Source organism: Phacochoerus africanus, chromosome 3 (assembly GCF_016906955.1).
Source record: "Phacochoerus africanus isolate WHEZ1 chromosome 3, ROS_Pafr_v1, whole genome shotgun sequence".
NCBI lineage: Eukaryota > Metazoa > Chordata > Mammalia > Artiodactyla > Suidae > Phacochoerus > Phacochoerus africanus.
In genome coordinates this window covers 68,046,040-68,068,192 of record NC_062546.1, presented here as the reverse complement: position 1 = coordinate 68,068,192, position 22,153 = coordinate 68,046,040, and the positions used below count along the sequence as shown (strand labels likewise).

Sequence of the window (22,153 nt, the reverse complement as noted above, 5' to 3'; positions counted from 1 at the left end):
TATCTAAAGGAACTCTCATGAAACCATAAACTTAAGAGTATGGACTGAAGAAGCAAACAACAGAAATATGAAGGAAAACAGCTTTATTTAACATATATTGTCTAAGTAGACTGAATTACCCTGTAAATGCCTATTAGAATACTTTACATTTTATATAGATGATTTAAAATCGGAGTTCGTGTCGTGGCGCAGTGGTTAATGAATTCGACCAGGAACCATGAGGTTGCGGGTTCAGTCCCTGACCTTGCTCAATGGGTTAGGGATCTGGCGTTGCTGTGAGCTGTGGTGTGGGTTGCAGACGCAGCTCGGATCCTGTGTTGCTGTGGCTGTGGTGTAGGCCGGCAGCTATAGCTCTGATTAGACCCCTAGTCTGGGAACCTCCATATGCCACAAGAGCAGCTCCAGAAAAGGCAAAAAGACAAATAAATAAATAAATAATTTTAAAAACTTTAAAAAAATTTTAAAAATCAAAAATTTTTTTAAAAAAATAATAAATAAATAAATAAATAAATAAAATCCATTATTTTATTCTCCTAATCACAAATTGGGCCAGAATTACTGAACCCATTTATAGATGAGGACACTATCTGAGCTTAAATAATTAGTTGGAAGTCACATATGTGATAAATGATGTGTTGAATTCAGTCATTTATTTATTTACTTATTCAATCATTTATATATTCGTTAATTCAAGGAGACTAATTTAGCAAAAAATCTGTGCCAGCTAGGCACAGTGCTATGGTCCCTGGACTTTACTCTTTAGTGAAGGAGGCAGATCTAGAAACAAATAATTAAATGTTAATGTTGCAATTACAGGAGTATGTATAGTGTATTTTGAGAACATAGAGCAGTCTCATTAAACTCAGGTAGTGGAAAACTTCCTAGAGTCATCTCCCTAGAAGAGGTGACATCTGAGCCAAGCCTTACACACTATGCAGGTGTTGGCCAGACAAAGGAAACAAGATGGGGTGGAGTGGGGTCGTGTTTAGATGAGATCATCAGTTGGGGGACTTTAAATTGTCAGACATGAAATTGTAAGAAGTGAAGCCAAAGTTGTAAGTGGGGGCCAAATAATGAAGGGCCTAGTAAGGCCCCATAGGTCCCTTTATGTTATTGAAAGTCCCATTAGGGGACCAGTGGTTGGGTTTTCACTTTAGAGAGGGCTGTGTCAAGGATAAATTTTAAGGGCACAATATTGGAGCAGGGACATCCATTTAGAGGCCATGTCAGAGGACAAGGGGGAATAAGGACTCCGCCAGGAATGGGGCAATGAGAAAGGAGGAGAAAGAATGTGGTCAAGAAATATTTAGGGGGTAAAACTGACAGAATATCATGGTGACTGGAACATGAAGGAGAGTAAGCTATCAAGGTCAACTCTCAGGGTTTTAGTTTGGGCGACTTGGTGGGTAGTGGAAACACTGAAATGGGGAATATAGGAGAGAGGCATTGAGTCGATGTGAGATGCCTGTGATCTCACAGGCACAAGTCTGAAACTGGGAAGAAGTGGTATTTGATTATGTAAAACTGACTGGGTCACTCAGAGATACTTTGACCAATTTGAACAGTGGGCTAAGGATGAACACTGGGGCATTTGAACATGTGCTAGAGATAATAAAGGAGATGAGAATAACGATCAATCAGAAAGACGGAGGAGAATCAAGGGGTAGGGGAGTAGGTGTTGAAAGCCAAAGACCAAGAATTTCTATGATAGAATGATCATAGAAATTCTATCTATGATTTCATGATAGAATGATCAGCAGAGGTCCAGTAAAACAGGATCTAAAACACCTCCATCAGCCTGAGCAATTTGGAGTCCATTGGTGACCTTAGTGAAAACAGTTTCCAGTAGAGTGGTAGATGTAAAAATAAAATGTCCATGGACTGAAGAATAAATAAAAGGGAGTAGAGAGACCCAGTAGAGATTATTTACTCTCTTTTGTACCCTTAATGTGAAAAATTCCTGAAGAATAAATGAAAGAAGTTTCAAGATAAAGATTTGACTACTTTTGTAGGCCAAAGGGAAAAGGAGAAAGAAAAGAATGAAAAAAAGAAGGTGGCATTTGGAACAAGATAGTTAAAAGTTTGGTTTTTGACCTGAGTTCAAATCCTTGCATAGCTGTGTGTACCATTGGCTATGTTGTTTAACCTCTCTGAGCCTAAATTCTTCATTTCTAAAAGTGGGCATATTAATACCTACCTCTTAGAATTGTTACAGTTAATATAAAGAGAATCTTAACATAGTACTTGGCATATGGTATTAGTAAACAGTTATTTTTATTGTAAAGATGCAAGTGAAACAAAATATTTTTGCCAGTTGGAAACTTCTATCTCTATATTAGATATTTAGAGTATTATGTAGTCATTTTAACCCTCAGTATCCTACAATCAAGCTGTACAATAAATAAAGATGTACTTATTATAGCCAATCACAAAAGAAATATTAACATATTTATTGAAGAATTATTCAGGGTCATTTTGTACTTAAAAGAGGAAATAGCTTCATTAAAGAAAAAATTACAAGATATGATTTTCATTTAAACAAGAACCAAATCTTCTGTCTATATGTACATATAAATATATTCAGAAACTTTATTTTTGGGCTGTGCATGGGGCACATGGAATTTCCTGTACCGGGGATCAAACCTATGTCACAGCAGTGACCCGAGCTGCTGCAGTGACAACACCAGATCCTTAACCTGCTGCACCACAAGAGAACTCCTTGGAAATCTTATATTTATGAAGCTGGGAAATGATAAAGTGATAACATAAATCACACTTTTACTTTAAAAATCAAGAAATGGTACCTAATGTATTAAATTGTCTATTTTTAATTGAAATGTAGCTGATTTACAATATTATATTATTTTCAGTTTAACAATATATTTATTCAATTTTTTTTAGAGATTAAGCCCTGTTTAAAGTTATAATAAAATATTGGCTATATTCCCCATACTGTATATTATATCCTTGTATCTCATTTATTTTACATCTAGTAGTTTGTACATCTTCATCCACTTCCCCTATCTTTCTCTTCTCCCTACTTCCTCCCCACTGGTAATCATTTTATTATCTGTATCTGTGAATCTGTTTCTGTTTTGTTATATTTATTTGTTTATTTTCTTTAGATTCTGTATATAAGTGAAAACATACAATATTTGTCTTTCTCTGACATATCACTTATGTCACAATACCCTCCATGTCCATCCGTGTGGTTGCAAATGGCAAAATTTCACTTTTTTATGGCTAATATTTCCATTGTGTATGTATACCACTTCTTTATTTATTCATCTATTAATGGATACATTTAGGGTGCTTCCATATCTTGGCTATTATAAATAATTGCTGCTATGAACATTGGAGTGCATGTATCTTTTTTAATTAATGCTTTCACTTTCTTCGGATATATACCCAGGAGTAGAATTACTAGATCAAATAGTAGTTCTATTTTTAGTTTTTTGAGGAAACTCCATACTGTTTCCTTGCTGGCTGTACATTCCAACCAAGGGTGTACTAAGTTTCCCTTTCCTCCACATCCTAGACAGCATTTATTTTTTGTTGTCTTTTTGACAACAGCATTCTGTCAGGTGTGAAGTGATATCATATTGTAGTATTGATATACATATCCCTGATAATCAACAATGTTGAGCGCCTTTTAATGTGCCTGTTGGCTAACTGTATGTCTTCTTTGGAAAAATGTCTGATCTTTTTCCCATTTTTTAATCAGGTTGTTTGCTTGTTTGTTTATTAAAGTGTAGTTGATTTATAACGTTTCTTTCATTTCTGTTGTACTGCAAAGTGACCAAGTCACACCCAGTTCCTTGTGCTGTGCAGTAGGAACCCATTGCTCATCTACTCCAAATAGGTTGTTTGTTTGTTTTTTATACTGAGTTATATGAGCTCTTTATATGTGTTTGGACATAAAGCCCTTATCAGACATATCATTTGCAAATATTTTCTCCTATTTAGCAGGTTGCCTTTTCATTTTGTTAGTGGTTTCCTTTGCTGTGCATAAGCTTTTAAGTTTAATTAGGTCCTAATTGTTTTTGTTTTTGTTTATTTCTTTTTCTTTGGGAGACAGATTCAAAAAATATTGCTAAAACTTATGCCAAAAGAGTGTACTGCTTATGTTTCTTCTAGGAGTTTTATGGTTTCTGGTCTTATATTAAGGTCTTTAATCCATTTGAGTTTATTTTTGGCGTGAGTTTATATATGGTGTGAGAAAATGTTTTAATTTCATTCTTTTACATGTAGCTGTCCAGTATTCCTCACACCACTTTTTGAAGAGTCTATCTTTTCCCCCATTGTATATTTTTGCCTCCTTTGTCATAGATTTATTGTCCATAGGTGGGTGTCCATAGAATGGGCTTTCCATTCTGTTCCATTGATTTATGTGTCTCTTTTTGTGACAGTACCATACTGTTTTGATTACAGTAGCATTGTAGTATAGTCTGAAGTCAGAGAGCATGATACCTCCACCTTTGTTCTTTTTTCTCAAAATTGTTTTGGCTATTCAGGGTCTTTTGTGTTTCCAGATAAATTTTAGGATTGTTTGTACTTGTTCTGTGAAAAATATAATAGGTATTTTGATAGGGATTACATTAGATCTGCAGATTGCTTTGTATGGATGTTTTAACAATTTTAATTCTTCCAATCTAAGAATACAGGATACCTTTCCATTTCCTTGTATAATTTTCAAATTCCTTCATCAGTGTTTTATAGTTTTCAGTGTATAGGTCTTATATCTCCTTGGCTAAGTTTATTCTGGGTATTTTATTCCTTTTGATGTGAATATAAGCAATATTTCCTTAATGTCTCTGACAGTTCATTATTAGTATATAGAAAAGCAACAGATTTTTGTATATTAATTTCATATCTTGCAGTGTTACTGAATTAATTGATGCATTCTAATAGTGTTTTGGTGTAGACTTTAGGATTTTCTGTATACAGATAGTATCATATCATCTGCAAATAATGACAGTTTTACCTCTTCCCTTCCAATCTGGATGCCTTTTTTATCTCTTGTTTGATTGCTGTGGCTAGATCTTCCAATACTTTGTTAAATAGAAGTGGCCAGAGTGGACATCCCTGTCTTCTTCATGATTGTAGAGGAAAAGCTTTCAACTTTTTATGGTTGAGTGTGATGTTAGCTTTGGGTTTGTCATAAATGGCCTTTATTATGTTGAGATATGTTCCCTCTATGCCCACTTTGATGAGAGTTTTATCATAAATGATTTTGAGTTTTGTCAAATGAATTTTCTGCATCTGTTGAGAGGATCATGTGGTTTTTATCTCTCCTTTTGTTAATGTGGTATATCACATTGATTTATTTGTGAGCATTGACCCCTCCTGCATCCCTGGAATAAATCTCATTTTGTCATGCTGCATGATCCTTTTAATATATTGTTGAATTTGATTTGCTAATATTTTGTTGAGGATTTTTGCATCTGTATTCATCAGAGATATTGGCTTGTAATTTTCTTTTGTGTGATATCCTTCTCTGGTTTTGGTATCAGTGTAGTAGTGGCCTTGTAGACTAAATCTGAGAGTGTTCCCACCACTTCAATTTTTTGGAATGGTTTGAGAAGGTTAGGTAATAGCTCTTCTTTATATGCTTGGTAGAATTCCTCTGTGAAGCCATCCAGTCATGGACTTTTGCTTACCAGTTTTTTTTTTAATTATAATTTCAGTTTTACTACTAGTTATCAGTCTGTTAAGATTGTCTATTTATTTCTTCTTGATTCAGTCTTGGAAGATTGTACACTTCTGGAAATTTATCCATTTCTTCTAGGTTGTTCAATTTATTTCATGTAACTGTTAGTAATATTATCTTATGATTGCTTTGTATCTCTGTGTTTGGGTTGTTATTTCTCCTCTTTCACTTACTATTTTGTTTATTTGGGTCCTCTCTCTTTTTAATTAATGAGCCTGGCTAAAAGCTTATTAATTTTGTTTCTCCTCTCAATAAATATCTCTTATTTTCATTTATCTTTTCTATTTTTTTTTGTCTGTTTAATTTGTTTCCATTCTTTCCTTCTTCTGACTTTGGGCTTTGTTTTTCTTTGTCTATTCCTTCAGAAGAAAGGTAGTATGTTTATTTGAGATTTTTCTTGTTTCTTGAGGTAGGCCTATTTCACTTTAAACTTCCCTCTTTGAACCACTTTTGCTACATCCTATAGATTTTGGAAGGTTGTGTTTCCATTTTCATTTGCCTTTAGCTATTTTCTCATTTCTTCCTTGATTTCTTCTTTAACTCATTGGTCTAGTCTCCATATGTTTGTGCTTTCCTCACTTTTCTTCCTGTAATTGATTTCTTGTTTCATATTATTGTGGTCAGAAAAAAATACTTGATATAATTTCTGTCTTCTTAAATTTGTTGAGACTTGTTTTGTGACCTACCATATGATCTATCCTGGAGAATGTTCTATATGCAGTTGAAAAGAATGTATATTTTGCTCTTCAGAGATGGACTGTCCTGTAGATATCTGTAAGTCCAACTTGTATACTGTGTAATTTATGGCCACTGTTGCCTTTTTTACTTTATGTCCAGATGATCTGTCCATTGATGTAAGTGAGGTGAAAAAGTTCCTTCCTATTATTGTATTGTTGTCCATTTCTGCTTTTATGTCCATTAATATTTGTCTGTTATATTTATGTGTTCCTGTATTGGGTGTACATAAGTTAATGAGTATAATATCCTCTTCTTGTATTGATCCCTTTATCATCATATAATACCCTCCTTTTTCTTTTGTTATAGACTTTGTTTTAAAATCTATTTTGTCTGTTGAACATCTTTTCAAGTGTTTTTTGGCCATCTGTATGTCTTCTTTGGAGAACTGTCTGTTTAGATCTTCTGCCCATTTTTTTGGTGGGGTTGTTTGTTTTTTTGGTATTGAGCTGCAGAATGTGTTTATAAATTTTGGAGATTAATCCCTTGTCAGTTGATTCATTTGCAGAGATTTTCTCCCATTCTGTGGGGATATAAGTATTGATATCCTGCTTTCTTGTTATTTCCATTTACATGAAATATCTTTTTCTATTCCTTCACTTTCAGTCTCTCTCTGTGTCTTTAGTTCTGAAGTGAGTCTCTTATGAGCAGCATGTAGATGGGTCTTGGTTTTCTATCCAGTTAGCCACACTATGTCTTTTGATTAGATAATTTTGTCCATTGATATTTAAAGTAATCATTGATAAGTGTGTACTTATTGCCATTTTATTTTTTATTTTCTGGTTGTTTTTGTACTTCTTTCCTGTTCTTGTCTTCTTCTTTTAGTTTCTTCCCTTGTAGTTATATGATTTTCTTTAGTGGTGTGTTTGTATTCCTTTCCCTCTTGTTTTTGTGGATCTGTTGTAGGTTTTTTGATTTGTGGTAACCATGGGGTTCATATATGTTGACCTAAAACTATATCTATTTCTTTTAAACAGATAATTCTTTGAGTTCAAATACATTCTAAAAGATCTGCAGTATTTAGTCCTTTCCTCCATTCTTTGTGGGTTTTTTTTTAATTTCTCTTTTTTTTGTTTTTCTTTTAGGGCCACACCTGTGGCATATGGAGGTTCCCAGACTAGGGGTCTAATCAGAGCTGTTGCTGCCAGCCTACACCAGAGCCACAGCAATGCCAGATCCGAGCCATGTCTGCGATCTACACCATAGCTCATGGCAATGCCGGATCCCTAACCCACTGAGCAAGGCCAGGGATCAAACCCACAACCTCATGGTTCCTAGTGGATTCGTTTTTGCTGCACCATAGACGGGAACTCCACATTCTTTGTGTTTTTGATGTCGTGTTTTGACATCTTCATGTTTATCCCTTTACTGAGTATTATAGTATACTTGGTTTTAAAATTTTTTGTCTTTTAATCTTTGCACTAACTTATTTAAATGGTTGATCTCCAGCCTTTACTATATATTTGCCTTTACTAATGAGATTTTTCTTTCCTATAGATACTTACCTCTAGCAATAGCTTTTGCTTTTCTACCTAGAGAAGACTTTTTAACATTTCTTTTAGGGTTGGTTTAGTATTGATGAACTCTTTTAGTTTTTGCTTGTCTGAGATGTTCTTTATCACTCTTTCAATTCTAAATGATAATCTTACTTGGTAGGGTATCCTAGGTTTCAGATTTTTCCCATTCAGCAGTTTAAATATATCATGCCACTGCCTTAAGGCCTATAAAATTTCTGCAGGAAAATCAATTGATAGCTTTATGAAGATTCCCCTATATATGACTCTGTTTTTCTTACTACCCTTAGAAATCTCTCTCTCTTTCTTTTTTGGCTACACCCATGGCATATAGAAGTTCCTGGGCCAGGGATCCAATCTGAGCCACAGTTGCAACCTGTGCCACAGTTTCAGCAATGCAGGATCTTTTAACCCACTCTGCCAGGCCTGGGATAAAACTGGCACCTGCACGGTGACCCAAGCTGCTGCAGTTGGATCCTTAACCCACTGTGACACGGGAGAACTCCTAGAAAGCTCTTTAATTTCTGCAGTTTTAATTATGATATGTCTTGGTGTGGATCTGTTTGTTTTATCTTGTTTGGGACTTTCTGTGCACCCTGTACCTGGAAATCTGTTTGCTTCTTCAGGTTCAGGAAGTTTTCAGCCATAATTTCCTCAAATGTGTTTTCTACCCATTTCTCTTTCTCTTCTTCTTCTTTGACCCCTATAATGTGAATGTTAATATGCCTGATGTTGCCCCAGAGTTCTCTTAAACTATCATTTTTTTTTTTTTTACTTTGGGAGTTCCCATCATGGCTCAGTGGAAACAGATCTGACTAGCATCCATGAGGACGCAGGTTTCATCCCTGGCTTCGCTCATTGGATTAAGGATCCGGCATTGCCATGAGCTGTGGTGTAGATTGCAGATGTGCTCAGATCTGGCATTGCCATGGCTATGTATAGGTCAGCAGCCATGGTATAGGTCATCTGTATAGGTCATGTGTATAGGTCAACCCATAGCCTGGGAACCTTCATATGCCACAGGTGCAGCCCAAACAAGACAGAAAAAAAAATTAAAGTAAATTTTAAAATAAAAATAAAAATTAGTTTTTCTTTTTGCTGTTCTGATTGGGTAATTCAATTCTATCTCCCAGATCATTTATGCATTCTGCTTTATCACCTAATCTGCTGTTAATTCCTTTTAGTATATTTTTCATTTCACTTATTATATTCTTCAGCATGATTGGGTCTTTTTTTAATATTTTCTAGTTATTTGTTAAAATTATCACTGTATACATCTATTTTTTTCCCAAGTTCAGTTTGCATTCTTATTACTGTTTCTTTGAACTCTTTATCAGGTAAATTTATTTCTGTTTCATTAGAGTTTTCCCTTTTTCCTAGGGTTTTCGCCTAGTTCTTTTGTTTGAAACATACTTCTCTGTCTTCTCGTTTTAATTAACTTTCTCTGTGTCTGTGAAATTAGATGAAACAATTACTTATCCCAGTCTTGGAGTTCTGTCCTTGTGTGGGAGCATTCCTAAGCAGTCTGCATGTACTCAGTGGCTTTTCTGGGAGAGCAGGATCTGAAATGAGCACTGACTGCATCTTCCCGCAGGTAGTGTTGGTAGTCACCACCTTGGTGGGAGGTAGACATGGAGTTGAAGGCATTAGAGCCAGTGCCAGTTGTGAGCTGGGTCTTCCTCTTTGGCCAGTGATTGTTACTGCCCTATAGGAAGTTGGATTGCGGCCTGAGAGGCTAAAGCAGGAGCCCTGAGGGAGCTGGGTTTCTCTTGGGTGTGATGTAATCTCTGCCTTGGTTAAGGTTGTGGCCAGGGCTTGAGGCTGCATTCCTGTGCTAGTTTCACTTCTTCCCCTGATGCGTGTGCCTTGGTTAGAGGCTGGGTCAGGGCTGGAGGAGTTTGTGCCACACAACTGAGCTGGTTTTGCAATGACAGTCTCCACCCTTAAGCACTCTGGCAATGTCTGTCTCTGCTCTTGTTTGTGCTGGCTCTTGTACCCTAAGTGTGTGCACTCTCGTTGGCAATGGCAGCCTCTGCTCTTGTAAAGAGCATTACCAGATAAAGAGGGGCTGGAGCATGGGCCCAGCACAGGTTGGGGAGTGCAAGCCAGCCAGAGCACCAGGCTATTTTCAATCTGCCACCTCTGCATTGTGACCAAGGGTAAGCAAGTCTGTGCATGCACTCTTCAACAGTGAAGTCTCAGTTTCTTACGGCCTTCCAATACAAGTCCCACTTGTTTTCAAACCAGCTGAGGGGGCTCATCTTCCCAGTGTCGGACCCCAGGCTATGTGGCTTGAACCCCATGCTCCCCAGGGAGGATCTCTAAGTCTGAAATATACCCCCTTCTCTTCTGGGTCTCCCATTAGGAGTGTAGATCCTAACCAGATAGCATCTCCTCCCTTCCTACCACACTCCATGTGGATCTTTCTTTACAGCTTTGGTTGTAGAAATCTGGTCATTCTTCCAGTCTCCAGGTCATTTTCAGCAAGAGTTGCTCGACATATAGTTATATTTTTGATATACTTGTGAGTGGAGGTGAGTTCAGTGTTCTTGTACTCCACCATCTTGATTGATCTCTCGTGTGTTAATTTTCTTTATTCTGCATAGTTTTACTATGGATTAAATTTTATAATCTAAGATTCTTGACATTTAGTTCTTACCCAAATTTGTTCTATTCAACACAAAATGTTGAATTCTAAGCCTAAATCCTAAACTGAAAGTGTAGAGCAACATACAGTTTCTCATTTCCCTCTTATTTCTGTGCTATTCACAGATGTGTATCTGGCTTTTTTTAAAATGAATGAAGATGAGGATAATGTGTGACAATATAGGCAGTGAAGATGAAAAATGGCAATTATCTCCATTAATAATTAGAAATATGATTATATGAACACCTATTGCTTAATCAAGTAGGTTTTAGAGTGTCCATTAGTTAAAACTGTTTATTATTAAATGTCAGTGGGGAAGAGAAAATAGTAGAAGAGATTCCACAAGGAGGCCATCTGGATTGGAAGACTGAATTTTGACTAATTATCCATTTAATGAACTCATGGAGCTTTTTCTTCCTCTTTTAAGCTCATTCTTTCTTGACCAGCTAGTGTAAAAATTGGTATGTATATTTGACATCTGGGAAAGTCTCTCTTTACCTCTTGATTCTCATGATGAATTCATGTAATTTCATGCCCCACATCTCTATATTTATTCTCTCTTCCAAAAGTAGTCATTTCTCCTGCTAATAACTACTTAAGTTTGTTAAAAGAAAAACATTATACTAATTAAATTAATCCAAGATGTTTATAAACATTTTAAATACCTTGTTAAAGGATTAAATCATAAACTCCTAAAATTTTATCTATTCATTCAACAGAATTATGTTTATACTTTGGTGATGTTCTTGCAATTTTTCATAGGGAAAGATTTTTATAACTCAAATTATTACTTTTGAAAACTATCTGTAGTTAAATATCCATCATTTTCATTATAAAATTACAGTTGGTTTCACCAATTCTCCCTAAAGAGTCATGAAGTATTGCATACAAACAGGTGTGATAATACCTACTTCATCAGATTGTTATAAGGATTAAATGAGATAATGTACATAAAGATTTAACACAATTTTGGCACATATAAAATTTGCATGGAGTTCCTATTGTGGCTCAGCAGTAATGAACCCGACTAGTACCCATGAGAATGTGGGTTCAATCCCCGGCTTCATTCAGTGGTTTAAGGATCCGGCGTTGCCGTGAACTGCAGTATAGGTCACAGACGCGGCTCGGATCCTGCATTGCTGTGGCTGTGGCATAGACTGGCAACTGTAGCTCCAATTAAACCCCTAGCCTGGGAACTTCCACATGCCACATGTGTAGCACTAAAAAGCAAAATATAAAAATTAAAACATTTTTTTCAATAAATACTATCTATTTTTGTTATTAAAGGTGAGAAAACCAAGATTCTCTGACAATTTTTCACTGAAACCCTTTACCTTTTTTAGACATTTAAAACTTTTACATAGTCAATTTTAAACCCCTAAGATAGTATAGTAAAAATGCATAATAAATATCTTTTAAAACTTATTTTCATACTTTTATGCAAATACAAAAGAAGGAGTAAGAATAACTCTATTTAACATATTACAGTAACAAGGTTTAATATTCTCAGGCAATAGGCCATGTGTGAGACTGTCAAGGTCTTTGCCAAACAGTTCACCAAAAGGGCCCCAGCCTAATCCTAGCTCAGCTTAAATGTCCCTACAGAGCCCTAGGGATGGATTCCTACCCGGGTTGGATTCCTACCCAGTCACCCAGAATCATGCTTAGCAAACTCCTTGTTGGGAAAACAACTCTGACTCCACAAGATTCCCAGAGCCCCTTAAAACTGGATTGGGTAAGTAAATAAAAGATAGCATGCAAATAGATTTTATGAACTTAGTGGTCAAAAATATCAATAAAAGAGAAAGCGGCACATTGCAGAATGTTATGTATATCAGGACACCTTGTGTGTGTGTGTGCGTGTGTATACACACACATAAAAGACAATACTAAGTACTATTCATGGACATATATAAAATACAAAAAAACACACTATACAAATATGCAACACAGTTGCCTTTGGGGAAAGGGTGGGAGAAAATAGGACTAGAAATTGATAATAGGAAATGAATCCAACTAGGAACCATGAGGTTGTGGGTTCGATCCCTGGCTTTGCTCAGTGGGTTAAGGATCCAGTGTTGCTGTGAGCTGTGGTGTAGGTCACAGATGTGGCTTGTATCTGGCGTTGCTGTGACGCTGGTGTTGCTGTGGCTCTGGCATAGGCTGGTGCCTACAGCTCCGATTAGACCCCTAGCCTGGGAACCTCCATATGCTGGGGTGCGGCCCTAATAAGACAAAGACAAAAAAAAAAAAAAGAAAGAAAGAAATTGATAACAGGAGTTCCCGTCGTGGCGAAGTGGTTTACGAATGCGACTAGGAACCATGAGGTTGTGGGTTCAATCCCTGCCCTTGCTCAGTGGGTTAATGATCCGGCGTTGCCTTGAGCTGTGGTGTAGGTTGCAGACACGGCTCAGATCCCGAGTTGCTGTGGCTCTGGTGTAGGCCAGCGGCTAAGGCTCTGATTCGACCCCTAGCCTGGGAACCTCCATTTGCCGCAGGAGCGGCCCAAGAAATAGCAAAAAAAAAAAAAAAAAAAAAAAAGGCAAAAAAAAAGAAATGGATAACAAATGGAAATTTCAGCTTCATTTTCTTTAATAAAAATGAATTAAAGGAAATATGTAATTTATTAACAGTTTATTCTGGGAAATGGATTTGATGGGGTTGCTAATTTATTCTATGCACCTTTCTGCATTGTTTACATTTCTAAAAGTAAAGTGGCAAGAATATAAAAGCTAGAGGCTAGCTTACAGGCCTACAAAAGGTTGGGAGAAGAAGTTGGTGCTGCATTGCCTGTATAATTTAATTACAATCAATACATTAAACTTTCTTTTCTGTTCAACTGAGTTAAGTGCATATATGTTTCCCAAAATATAGAGCCGTTGTTTTAGCTTGAGTCAGACATTTTTATTTAGTAAATATATGCAGCATCCATGATGTACCTGTCGGTAAACTACTCAGGATTGTACACAGAAACTAAACCTATGAATTGTCCAGTCCTGGTGTGTCAGGGTAAAACTTGGTGAAGGCCTCATTTAAAAGCATTCCACTAGAGTTCAAATATGTTTCTAAACACAACGTGAGCCAAACTAAATGGCACTGTGAGCCAAATCTTTCTACAAATGCAAATTTCCAATCTCCATGTAGATGATAGGATAGAACTTAACTCTTGGAAAGCCATGCTAAGCCTGTCTTGAAAAGATTTACCTCCTCAGCTTTTTCTAGTAATTGTCATGAGAAGACAAATGAAATGAATCACCTTAGTACTCAGAATAATTGGGTAATTATTTATATACATAGAGAAGGAAAAAATAGAGTGGACATGACTGCAGCGGTGGATAGTGTGGATTTGCCTGATTCTAGTAATTAGTTTTGCAGCTTCCTAGATGTTTCAATATGTGAGTAATAGTATGTTTAATGGTATGCTGAGTGGAGAGAAAAGGTCAGACGAATGATAGATGCTCTGAGACGTCATTCTTCATCTGCTCAAATAGTTATGTCATTTTGGTTTGTGGGGAAAAAAAAAATGGGGCTGAGCCTCAGGTGTGGCAAGTTAAACCGTTTCCCACCTGGAACAAATGCACACCAGGATTTCAGGTTTCCCTTGCTCAATTCCTGAAGCCAGGAGGCTCCAGAGAGGGCAGAGGGAGCTCCCTAGTGGCCAGAGCCTGCAGTTCAGCCCCCGCAACCTCCTGACTGCATGGCCTGGCCGCTGAAAAAGAGACAAGCCAGAACAAAAGGCAGTGCAGAACAGGTTGGAATCTAGGAGGACAAGCTGCATCTGCATGAAAACAGACCTGCGGCCCAGCTTTCTGGCAAAACTATCTGACTGTGGAAGAAGCATGTGGAAGGGGAAAGAATCCATTCTTCCCAATCATGTGTTCAAATTTTTTTAGTAGTTACGTGGTTTTATCACTCAGTCGTGAGATTTCCAGAGTGTTTTGTCATCTGAATTGTCCAAATGTGAATATAAATTGACTTTCTCTCATGGAATTGGTACTTCTGTTTTCTGATTAGGGGATTAAATTGAGATTTTTGTGTCCATAATTTATTAATCTGGTGTGTTGTTTTCATTAATTCCAGAAGTGGAAAGCTAAATAACCATTTAGAAGCTGCTATTCATGAGGCCATGAGTGAACTGGACAAAATGTCTGGGACTGTAAGTTAATTTATTTTTCCATTATATTGTGTTTCTTTGAAAATAAATTGTATTATACTTTTTGGTAAAGTCTCTTAAATATTGTCAAGCAACTCACATAGTAATACTAAATTAGTAGGCTCAAAAAAAAGACTAATATCAGGAAAGATTAAAAATAACTTAAGAAAAAATAACCTACTTGTATTAACTATGTATTTTTTCTGAGATAAATAACTTTTTCCCTACCATGTGACAGTCTTTTAAAATGTAAGCAGCAAAATATTGAAGTTCAAATCACAGCTTTCTGCATTTTGACTCTCAGAATAGCAGTGGTCATTAGTATTGCCTAAAAATTCAATAATAAATTTCACTCTGTTTATAGAACAAAAAGGGAAATTGAACATAGGGTCAAGCTCAAGGGTGTATAGACCTCTCATCTCCTTTCTACTGTTACTTAAAAAATAAAATATTTGGCAAAAAATTGTTTCAAATTATTTAACAGTATAACCTCTGGTTTTAAAGAGGTAGAGTCAACTTTTTATTTAAATTTTTATTGAAATGTTCATATAATAGTGTTGTATGTAAGAAGTTTAATCATTATTCTCTAATTTACATATTGGCTAATGTAAGCACTCAAAATATAATTTTGGTAATCTTTTTAAAAATGTAAATTGTCAAAAGCTATTCAGCAGTGGGATTTCTTTTACTTTTACCTGACACTGTGGTAATAGGGTTTTCTGAATCCTAACAAGCCATCTAGTGGCTATTGAATGACAGAGATAAGTTATACATTCATAGAATGTTGGGATTGGGATGGACTTTAGAGATTTTGTGATCTGACTCATCATTTCAAAGATGGGTAAATTGGGGCCCTAAGATTTTAAATTTCCTGGTGCAATTATAGCAAGTCTGGATTATAAACTCAAACACCTTCTAGGGATAGACAAACAATATCAATAGGTAAGTGGGTAAGGTATAAGAAAAACAGTAATTTGAGTGGATTGAGAAAGGCCAACCAAGATGCACTAATCAAGGTAGGCTCTTTCAGTTGGGTCTGGTTCTGGTTGGGAAGGGTTTGCTCTACACAGCCATTCAGGGGCTCAGGTTTTTCTATATCTAGTGTCCAACATCCCCTAGGGCCTCTGAGATCATCCCCTGGGGCTTCTGAGTGCTCCATTATATCTTTGCATCCAGCCCAGCAGGTGAGAAAAAAGCATGTATACAGAAGACTGTCAGGATAGATTTTATGGGCCAGATTGAGAAGCTCATCACTTCTGCCAGCTTTCCTCTGGCCTGACCCAATCATGTGGACTTCTTAATTCAAGGGCACTAGTAAATATATTATACTCCATACCTGCTCAGTAAGAAGAGAAATGGGTTTGGCAAGCATCTCGCTAGTCTCTGTCTCAGGACCTTTGGCTCTTGTGGCCAGTAGGCAATCAGGAGTGGTGGGGACCATGGCAACCTGCGGTCATGCTCTTTCTAAGAAGCTCCTTCCATGCTCCAGCAGATCTGAGCCAGGTGGGGAATTGTGCCAGTGTTGCAAGATACTCCAATTTCTCACGAGATTCTAGAAGTCTAGAGTTAAAATTCCTCATATTTTAGTGTTGACAACTATTTTAAAAATATGAAGACACCATATGGCTAAACAAAAATCCTGTCCAGACCCCATTCAGTCCACAGGTTACTACTTTACAGTCTCAAATAGAGGTTTCTTTCCTCAATTTTTAAAAAGATTTCCATTGGATCTTTATCAGAAACTTCATGGTTTTGTGGTTTTAAAGAATATATGGAGGGATTAAGAGGATGAATCACTTTGAGAAACTCATAGGTGTTGTTTTTTAAATAAAATTTTTTTAAGTTTTCTGTATTAGACTCTGAATGGCATTGGCCTTTGCTGTTATATAAACATTATCTTTAAAACATGCATTCACGCCACCTTGATAATACACATGTCTTCCTAACTCTGAGTCCTGTGACACCATATTGGTAGCTTGAAACTGGCTGTGGTAAAAACACTTTTACTGCAGAAATTGGCATATGCTGCAGTGGGCTTCTGTTGCCTCCATAGAGAGCTGGTTGTTAAGCATTTACTATACCACTGTCTTGGGCCCATTCTGCCTTTCCAGGGTCTTGACCTTGCCCCCTCCTATCAGTACCACAATAGCCACAATGTAGTAGAGTACACCTCATCATCTCCCCTAGCACCTGTCTTCTGCCCCTCAAAACCACACCTGCTGTCTCTTACCTGGGAATCAAGTCCTGCTATTGCTGCACCCTGTTTAATCTGATATACAGCCCTAAATGCTGCTAGTTCTGCATTAGTATATAAAAACAAGTTGTGTTAATTGCTCTTCCCAGACTATATAAGCTTAGACTTACCAACAGATGGTAGTGGTATTCTATTTTCCATCCTGATCCTTCTCATAAGTAAACCTCCTTGGGCTGAGTGTGTGTACATGTTCTTATAATCTTTGACCCTTCATAGCAGTTATAAAATAAATACCGTAATGAAGTAAAGAAGAAAATGGGACTTCCTGTTGTGGCTCAGTGGTTAACGAATCCAACTAGGAACCATGAGGTTGCAGTTCGATCCCTGGCCTTGCTCAGTGGGTTAATGATCTGGCGTTGCCATGAGCTGCGGTGCAGGTCAGCAGCTACAGCTCCGATTAGACCCCTAACCTGGGAACCTCCATATGCCATGGGAGCGGCCCCAGAAAAGACAAAAAAAAAAAAAAAAAAAAAGAAGAAGAAGAAGAAAATGTGTTTAGTATGCATATATCCACACTTCCAGACCCCAGTGAAAAGTGATCCAGAGATCTCTGCTGGGAGAGGTCTAATTTTTGTCTTCAATATAATGCAGGGGTAACAACTACATGTCCCATTTCTCACACTGATTTTCTTTTCCCGTTTCCTCCTCTGTATTCCACTGGTCAGGGAGTGGCTTTCACAGAGTGTTGCTCTGCTTTGCAGTTTCCAAGGTTCCTCATCCTCTGCAGCGACTGTGGGCACACTGAGATCTGGGGTCTTCGTAAAAATGTTAAATGCCTCAGGGTATCAGTGATGAAAAAGGAAACCCAGAGTCTGTTCCCTACCCTGTTTCTTTGTCAGAAATCATATGGTATTTGTGATTTCAATCTCTGCTGTTGTTTTTTTCTCCCCCCACCTCTTTATTTCCAGGTTCACCAAATCCCACAGGGAGACAGACAAATGAGACCCCCCAAACCCAAGAGGAGGAAGATCTCCAGATAACAGGGACTACTCCACCCATGTGCAGTGTTTATTAAAGGAGTGTGCACAGATAGAACTGTATATAAGTATTGATACAGCCTCTGTTATATCAATATTTATATGATGGCAGACAGTTACCACCACCACAGGGTGCTAAAAGAAACAGTGATACAGTATTTTTTTGATCAGGAAGGATAAAGAATGCTTGAGAACCAATCAGAATCCCCTGAATGATGAAAGTGATAAATGGTCAAGAGATTACTGAGAAACTCTTTTTTTCTACAGTGCTAAAATTGTGATTATAAGAAATAGTCCAAATGTTTCTGAAGAATTTTCAATGTTGTATATAGAAAATACAGAATTTCATGGTGATATCAGAAATGTAAATATTGTACAATATTGTCATGTACAAGCGTACCTAATGCACACTTTATCTTTTATTGTACAAAGAAATAGTGTACAAAATTCTTTGGTTTCTATGGAGTACACCTACCAGAGACTACAAGTGTAAAGTGATAAATAAAAATACAACCTAAATGCTTTTCTATGATAATGTAAAAGATGCTGTTTTTGTATTTAACAGCAGAGAAAAGGCATGATAATGTATTACCTGAATTATGACATACGCTGCACACCACTGAGTGTCCATTTATATTGTCTGTTTGGAATGAACCTTGCCTGGAAGCACTGGACTTGATTTCGGGTGTCTAGGAAATCAAAACCTTGCAGATTTCTAACGGAACGAGGGCTCACAGGTCTAAATTAAGAATTCAGAAACTGCAACCATTTGTTGCATATTTTTTTTACCTAAGTTTTAGACTAGAATAGGTTTTATAAAAAAATCTTAGATGAGATATTTTACTCAGTCATTTCTGTAGTTAACATTTGATAGCCACCTTTTGAACTAGATAGCATATGCTGCACTACCATTGATGCTCAGAGTTGAGGTTTTTTTGCAAACAGTACTTGACAAGATCAAACTTTCTGTTGCCATACATGGAGGCAGAGCCCCACTTTGAAATTATTTTCAGAGGCAAGGCTGATTATAATTCAGTTTTTCTGTGTAGCAGCAAAAATAAATATGAACCATCAAAGCAAGTTTTATATCCATTCATCGGTATTACTTACACCAGAGGTTAAGGGTGGCTTACAAAATTATTAGCAGTGGTAATTTTTTATCAGTATTATGTAACATATCAGATTTATTTTATTTAAAGAATTATTTATACCATTATCAGATTCTTATATATATTAATGTGGCTGAAATGTGCAGGTTGAATCTATTAACCAAATTATTTATATTATATTAAGTAAGAAAAAAAATGTGAAACAAATGTAGAGAGAAAATACTACATTGCAAGCATACAAACCTAAAACTGTGAGCCATTGTAAAGTACAAGGTTATTAATAAGAAATGTAGCACAACATAATTTTCCATCTTTTTTCCCACAGTTCTTTTGTGGTGGTGGTATAACCCAATCTCCCAGGCAATTGAGCCAAGTTTCAGGCTTCCAGCCTGACTTCAATTGATGGATTGTCCAGGAAGGGATCCCTTATCCTTTCATTTTTAGAACCACCAACCCCACTTCCAAGCCCTTAACCCTCTGGAGAGCTCTGCCTCTTCCCCTAACCTGGAGCTCACTGGACAGCTTAATGCTCCAGCTGCAGGGGGGACCTTCCATTGGTAGCTTCTGAACCCCCTAATGCCCCTCACTTCCCTTCTCCTCTTCTCTCATACACCTCACCCCCAACTCCTCAGTCCATGATGTAGCAGAGTTCCAGTAACTCAGGAAAAAGGAGACCAAGGTCATTTCCCCATGTGGTTTCTTGGGGCCACAGCACAGAGCACTCCACCTGGGCTCACTTTTGATATCAACAGCTCTTAGTTCTTCCCCTGGGTCTCCTGTGTCTCTCTGTCCTTTCCACACCCACCCCACCCCCACCCCACCCCCAAGCCTGATGGAATGCAACTGGCCACACTGGGCTTCATGGCCTGGAGGCAGGAACCCTTCCTTCTGGGGGTAGGTTGAGTTTGTCTTTGGTGTCATGGTGGGATTAGCTGCCTGGTCCTTCCTTCACACAGTCACCCAAAGTAACCTTTTGTGTTTAGTTAACGTATTTTTGTTATAAGTTGATGTGCTTGGTATGTTTAAACCATTAATGTTGTCCTTTTTTTGTGGGTTTTTTTGTTTTTTGTTTTTTGTTTTGCATCAATCTGCTTTTCTACTATTCATCCACATGGTTGATTTTCTTCACAGATTCACAGCATACGTGTGTTTGTGTATTAGGACTGTCTGCATATATGTGGGGGGGGGTTGATATGTAGAAGTTTTTTTAACCTTTGCTTTTTGTCAACAGTCCGAGTTTGTGTCTACCAAGCCTTCTTTTTACTATTTTAAGCTAATTAGGTTTGTGTTTCTCTCACCCATGTATACTTTACATCAGAGACAATGTAAAGTATGTTTGTGCCCATGATTTCACTGGTTGCTTGCGGCTTCATGTGGGTGCTAGGTGTTGTTTCAGTCCACATGGGGTTTTTTTTTCCTCTCTTTTAATAGTTATACAATCTCATGTAAGCAGTTAATGCAAATATTGTTAGCATTACAGGTCATGCAGTGCTGTAACATTTTTTTAAATGTTGCACCTACTTTACAATTAAAACATTGGTCACTCATACTTGAATTTTGCCCACACAGCCATTTCTTTATCTTTGTATTAAAGCCAATTCATTTTTTTTAAATGAAGCCTAGCCCTTTGACCTTAGTACATTTTTTATTTCTGAAAATAAACTTTTTTTCAACCAATCTGAGAATGGAAACAGAAAGAAAAGTTTTTGCACCTTTAGAAACATAATAGTCCCTCTTGGAAAAGGAAATCTAATTTTGCTTTGAGCCCTTTAAAAGTTTTAGGAAGCACAAGGAGAATAAACTTCACTTTTCAGTGGTTTTTAAAGATTATTTCAAATGTGTGAGACCTAATTGAGCAACTTTTGTTTAATTTGTCTTGTTTGTAGCATTAAAAGCAATCGGTTTTTATTTATTTAGAGGGACATTTTTGGCTTGTACTTTTCAGTCTCATTGTGCATGTAAATTCTTTGAGAAGAATACTCATCCCTTGTGATATCATGGGCCACTTTTAGTCTTTCATTTGAACCCTGACTTTGAGTTATTTGCTATGTCTGTGTTCTAAGTAAACACAGTTTCTTTTTTTGAACATAACACTGCAGAATTTGGGGAGAAGTAGAGGGTGGTTATTCTGCTTTCTGTAAGTTTTATGAAGATTCTCAGCTGACTTGTCCCATGAGGTGATTCTTTTTTCATTTCAGACCACAGTAACACGTTTTCGTTAACTTTGGTGATCTTCCATGCAGTTTGCAATGTGCCCTTGTAAGCCACAAGTGGTTTTGCATTGATATTTTTAAATCTAAAATATTAAGATGCTGGTGACATTGCTCTTTCTGTAAAGAAAGCCAAGATTCTAGACCTTACCAAAAATCTGATATCCTGTTCGTTTTGCCCATTTATGCCCAAATGGTGTAATGCAAGACTCAAGACTTTTCAATGTAATATATAAAATGAGTTGTGCATTACTTGACTCATTTGGGGACCAGAAGCAAATAATATCAATCAGCCAGAACTGTAATATTGAATTAGTCTATCTTTTTCTTTCATTCACTCTATCACATTTGCATTAGCCAAAGAGATAAGAACATTAGTAATTCATATGTGTAATCAACCCAGAAGTGAATATTCAATCAGTGAGCCAAAAAGCAATAAACAACTCAAGCATGGGAAATCCTGCTAACAGTGGGAAGTCTGATATAGAAAAAAATATATAAAAAGCATTATCTTCAAATATGAAAGATTAACTTGTATCTACTGTAAATATGTATTATCAGCCTTATCTGCTTTTATACACACTGTGTGTGTACTGCAGTGACCTTTTATAAACCGAAAAAATGGTTGATTTAATAATTTGTTATGTAAATACAAAGTTGTCTATAAATTGGAAAATTTGATGCCAGATGGCTTCACAATATACAAATGTGTTTTGTAACATCATGCCTTTATGGATTAAGTCTAAATACACTGGATTGTCTGTGTAGAAGAGTAGCAATCTACATTTCACCTGCATATCAAATGGATATTTTTGTCCAAATGGAAAAGAAAATGACCTGAACA

General features: G+C 36.9%; 1 protein-coding gene across 9 annotated transcripts in view; it reads left to right on the top strand.

The window, feature by feature from the left end:
- Positions 1-18,509, top strand: part of MBD5 (methyl-CpG binding domain protein 5) — a 426,385-nt gene extending 407,876 nt beyond the window's left edge. For all 9 annotated transcript variants that reach the window (XM_047771973.1, XM_047771975.1, XM_047771969.1 and 6 more), the window contains 2 exons: positions 14,687-14,762; positions 17,922-18,509. In XM_047771973.1, coding sequence (XP_047627929.1) covers positions 14,687-14,762; positions 17,922-17,993 — 148 coding nt within the window. In that variant the 3' untranslated portion in view covers positions 17,994-18,509. The remainder of the gene's footprint in view (positions 1-14,686; positions 14,763-17,921) is intronic.
- The last annotated feature ends 3,644 nt before the right edge of the window (positions 18,510-22,153 follow it).